Source organism: Mizuhopecten yessoensis, unplaced genomic scaffold, assembly GCF_002113885.1.
Source record: "Mizuhopecten yessoensis strain PY_sf001 unplaced genomic scaffold, ASM211388v2 scaffold4421, whole genome shotgun sequence".
In the NCBI taxonomy this organism is placed as follows: Eukaryota; Metazoa; Mollusca; class Bivalvia; order Pectinida; family Pectinidae; genus Mizuhopecten; species Mizuhopecten yessoensis.
Window position 1 is genome coordinate 154,202 of NW_018405538.1, and position 3,238 is coordinate 157,439.

At 35.3% G+C, this 3,238-nt stretch overlaps 1 protein-coding gene across 1 annotated transcript in view; it reads right to left on the bottom strand.

Annotated features, from left to right (window-relative positions):
- LOC110449028 overlaps nucleotides 1-2,393 on the bottom strand; it is a 13,308-nt gene extending 10,915 nt beyond the window's left edge. Inside the window, exon 1 of the mRNA XM_021495601.1 lies at nucleotides 2,280-2,393. Coding sequence (XP_021351276.1) covers nucleotides 2,280-2,330 — 51 coding nt within the window. The 5' untranslated portion in view covers nucleotides 2,331-2,393. The remainder of the gene's footprint in view (nucleotides 1-2,279) is intronic.
- Between the last annotated feature and the right edge of the window lie 845 nt (nucleotides 2,394-3,238).

A 3,238-nucleotide genomic window follows, 5' to 3' on the forward strand; every position in this document is an offset into this window, starting at 1 on the left:
AATTGACTAAAATTTCAAAAATCTTCTTCTCAAGACCCAGATATGGTAGAATCAAATACTCTTCATAGATGGAAGGGTCTTAAGGTGCTTTACCAAAATTGTGAATTTCATTACCCTGGGGTCTCACGTTTCCCCCTGGGGAGGGGGTAAACTTATCTTTTATTTTCGTAGATTTTGGCGTTTTAGGTGGCGTGATATCTACCATTACTGTATCATTATCTTGGTTTAGCGTGACTGAATCGGGTGCCGCAATTACCTCCCTGTCATAATCGTTACCTCTAGTGGTTTTTTTACCGGACTTTTTATCATTTCTTTTTAAACTGTTCTTAGATAACTGTTTTAAACTAACGGTTCTTTCCTTTTCTACAATTTCGTCCCCCATTTTCATTCTAGCGGCCATGATGTGATAACAAGTTCCCGTAGACGGACATCGACAAGTTTCCTTTGGATATAAAGTGACTGCATATTTAGTGCCATTGTTCCCACATATGATGAAAGCTTTTTGATCTTCAACAAAAGTTATGCCATTATTTTCCAAAACTAATTTAGCTAAGCATACTTGGGACAGATTTTTGTTTGATGGTTGACACTTTTTTTCGAAAGAGTCTGGTGTATCTGCTACTTCAATAGTATCAGTTGATTGTTGTTGATTTTCGGTTTGGGGATCGTCAGATATATCTACCTGTTTAGATTCCCTAGATTGAACTGCGTTAGTTTCTTGAATTGATTCACTGACTTGGTTTGTTTCTGTGTTTTCATTGGAAGTAGGTCGCGAGGATTTCATAAAAGACTCGTTTTTTACATTACCTTTTACAAAGTCTAAGATTTCGTCGGGGTTTGGAAGTTTTTTGGGGATGACTATTTCATCTTTTGGAATCTTAACATATGAAAATTTGTCAAGAAGTTTGTATTGACCTATTCCGGCCATTCCGGTCTGTATGTTGTAAAAAAATACCTATATTGTAGCAACTGTAAACTTAAAGTTAAAACATCTACTGGGAGTTCTTTACCTTTCACGTGAGTTTTCAACAGCTCAACAGGGTAATTTATATTTGGATCATAATATAACTATTTTATAATTAGTATACAATTGCCTTTTTAGTAAACAGTCATCGACCACTAGCAGNAAATGAGAGAAAAATACTCTTTCATTCCCAAGGGAAATTTCTACACTCTGGATTTTCAAATTTGAGTTTTACCCTTTGGTGGAATGTCCCTATCCTACGCCCCTGGACATTTTCCCTATTGGGCCTGCCCCCTCCACACCCTGTATGTTTATACAAAACTGAAAACCCTTTGGCCAAGGATATTCCAGAATAAATTTGGTTAAAAACCACTTTGTGGTTAAAGACTACTAGCGGGCCAGGTGAGCTAAAAACATGATATATACAGGGGAAATCCAGGAAGTTCAGAGCAGTTGGCCATTTCAGCAATTTTTAGTCAATATCAAAATAAAAAAGTATTTTTTATATAATATTCTATAAAAATTGGAAGAAAATTAAAACGTGGAGGGGTCAATTTCATTTTTGAGGTGTCAATGGCCCGGCCCAATGGCCCCTTCCATGATGATCCTTGCATATATTTAAAATAGGGGTTATTTTTATATCACTGATAATTGACAATATTTCAGACTCCTATGCTCACTCAGTATCTAAAATGAAATCTACACGAACAAGGCCTAACAACAATTTTTAATGTTCAGGGACAACCGAAGTACATTACCTAAGTATAACTTGGTAACCGTGGATGACAGCAGAAATTCTCGAAGAGATAAGAACTAGGGATACATTTTTGCACACATTTAGAAAATTTGGCCAAACCTCAGACTATAAACATTACTGCAAACATAGAAATCATGTGCAGAGAATGGTTAGAAAAGCAAAAAATCAATATTTTGACCACAAGATTGAGGAAAACAAAAATGATTCAAAAAACTTATGGAAACATTTCAAAAATTTGGGTTATGAAACTAAAAGAAAAACGAATATGAATGTAGTTTTGAACATTGAAGGTGAAAATTGTCATGAAAACTTAACTATTGCCAATCATTTTAACAATTTTTTTACAACCATTGCTTCCAAACTTGTTGAAGGCCTTCCTCCATGTAAAGGCTTATTCAAANGAATCTGTGTTTTCTGTGCATAGCAAACACTCTCGCAAATGAACTTGTGCAGTAATTTAATAAGTGGAGCATGCACTAAAACATTTATCTTTAGCACAAGCGATCAGCAACCATAACATGATAAAATGTTAATTAACGTTAGAAACTATATATTTACGTATGTCAAAGCCCTGATTTTTGACACTGATGATCTTAAAATTCTGTTCATAGCGTCAGCTGTTGCAGCTAATCACAAATCGGAAGTCTCAATATTCGGCCTTCACCCAGAAGAGTTCTGACGTAGATTACGTAATGCTAAATGTCAACTCGCCGGATGAGAATATGGGTGAGGACAAAACCCGGAATGCACTCAGGCGTGGAGATTATTTTGTTGATTTATTGTATATATTAGGCTGTATCTCCCTCAATACGTCTTGGATTTTTATTCGGAGACCAGTCTAGGAAAGATAATTTTATACCCGTCACAATGATATAAGTTATGCGTATCATTATTTAATATTGGAAGTGAAAGTGGTGGCCGGAATGAACCACTATGAAATAAAAATGGCAATATTTTCAACTGTTTTCGTTCTAATAAATACTCATATCTCAAAAAGTACTGAACCGATTTTTGTTCGGAGACCACTCTGGTCAAGGGAATTTTGCACTTGTTAATATGATACCAACTGTTTAAACACATCTGTCATATTAATCGCAAAAGTGGTGGCCGGAATGAATCGAAATCGTTTGAAAAATGACGAAAAAAGTATAACTTTCTCGTAACTTTCTGTCTTTTTTTACCCATTACTCGTTAATCGCAGAACCGATTTTTGTTCGGTGACCACTCTAAGCAAGATAATTTTATAATCTTTAAGCTGATATAACTTTTATTAATATACATTACAAACTCGATGCAAAAGTGGTGGCCGGAATGAACTACTATGAAATCTGCGGACGCCATTTTAAGACGATCCACGCTATCACATTTGCTAAAACAACACGCCACCGGTGAATAGCGACCGGTGTATAGACTTCATGTAATGGTTAATTCACACCTTTAGCTTCTAGTGGTCGATGACTGTTTACTAAAAAGGCAATTGTATACTAATTATACAATAATTATATTATGAAAATAAA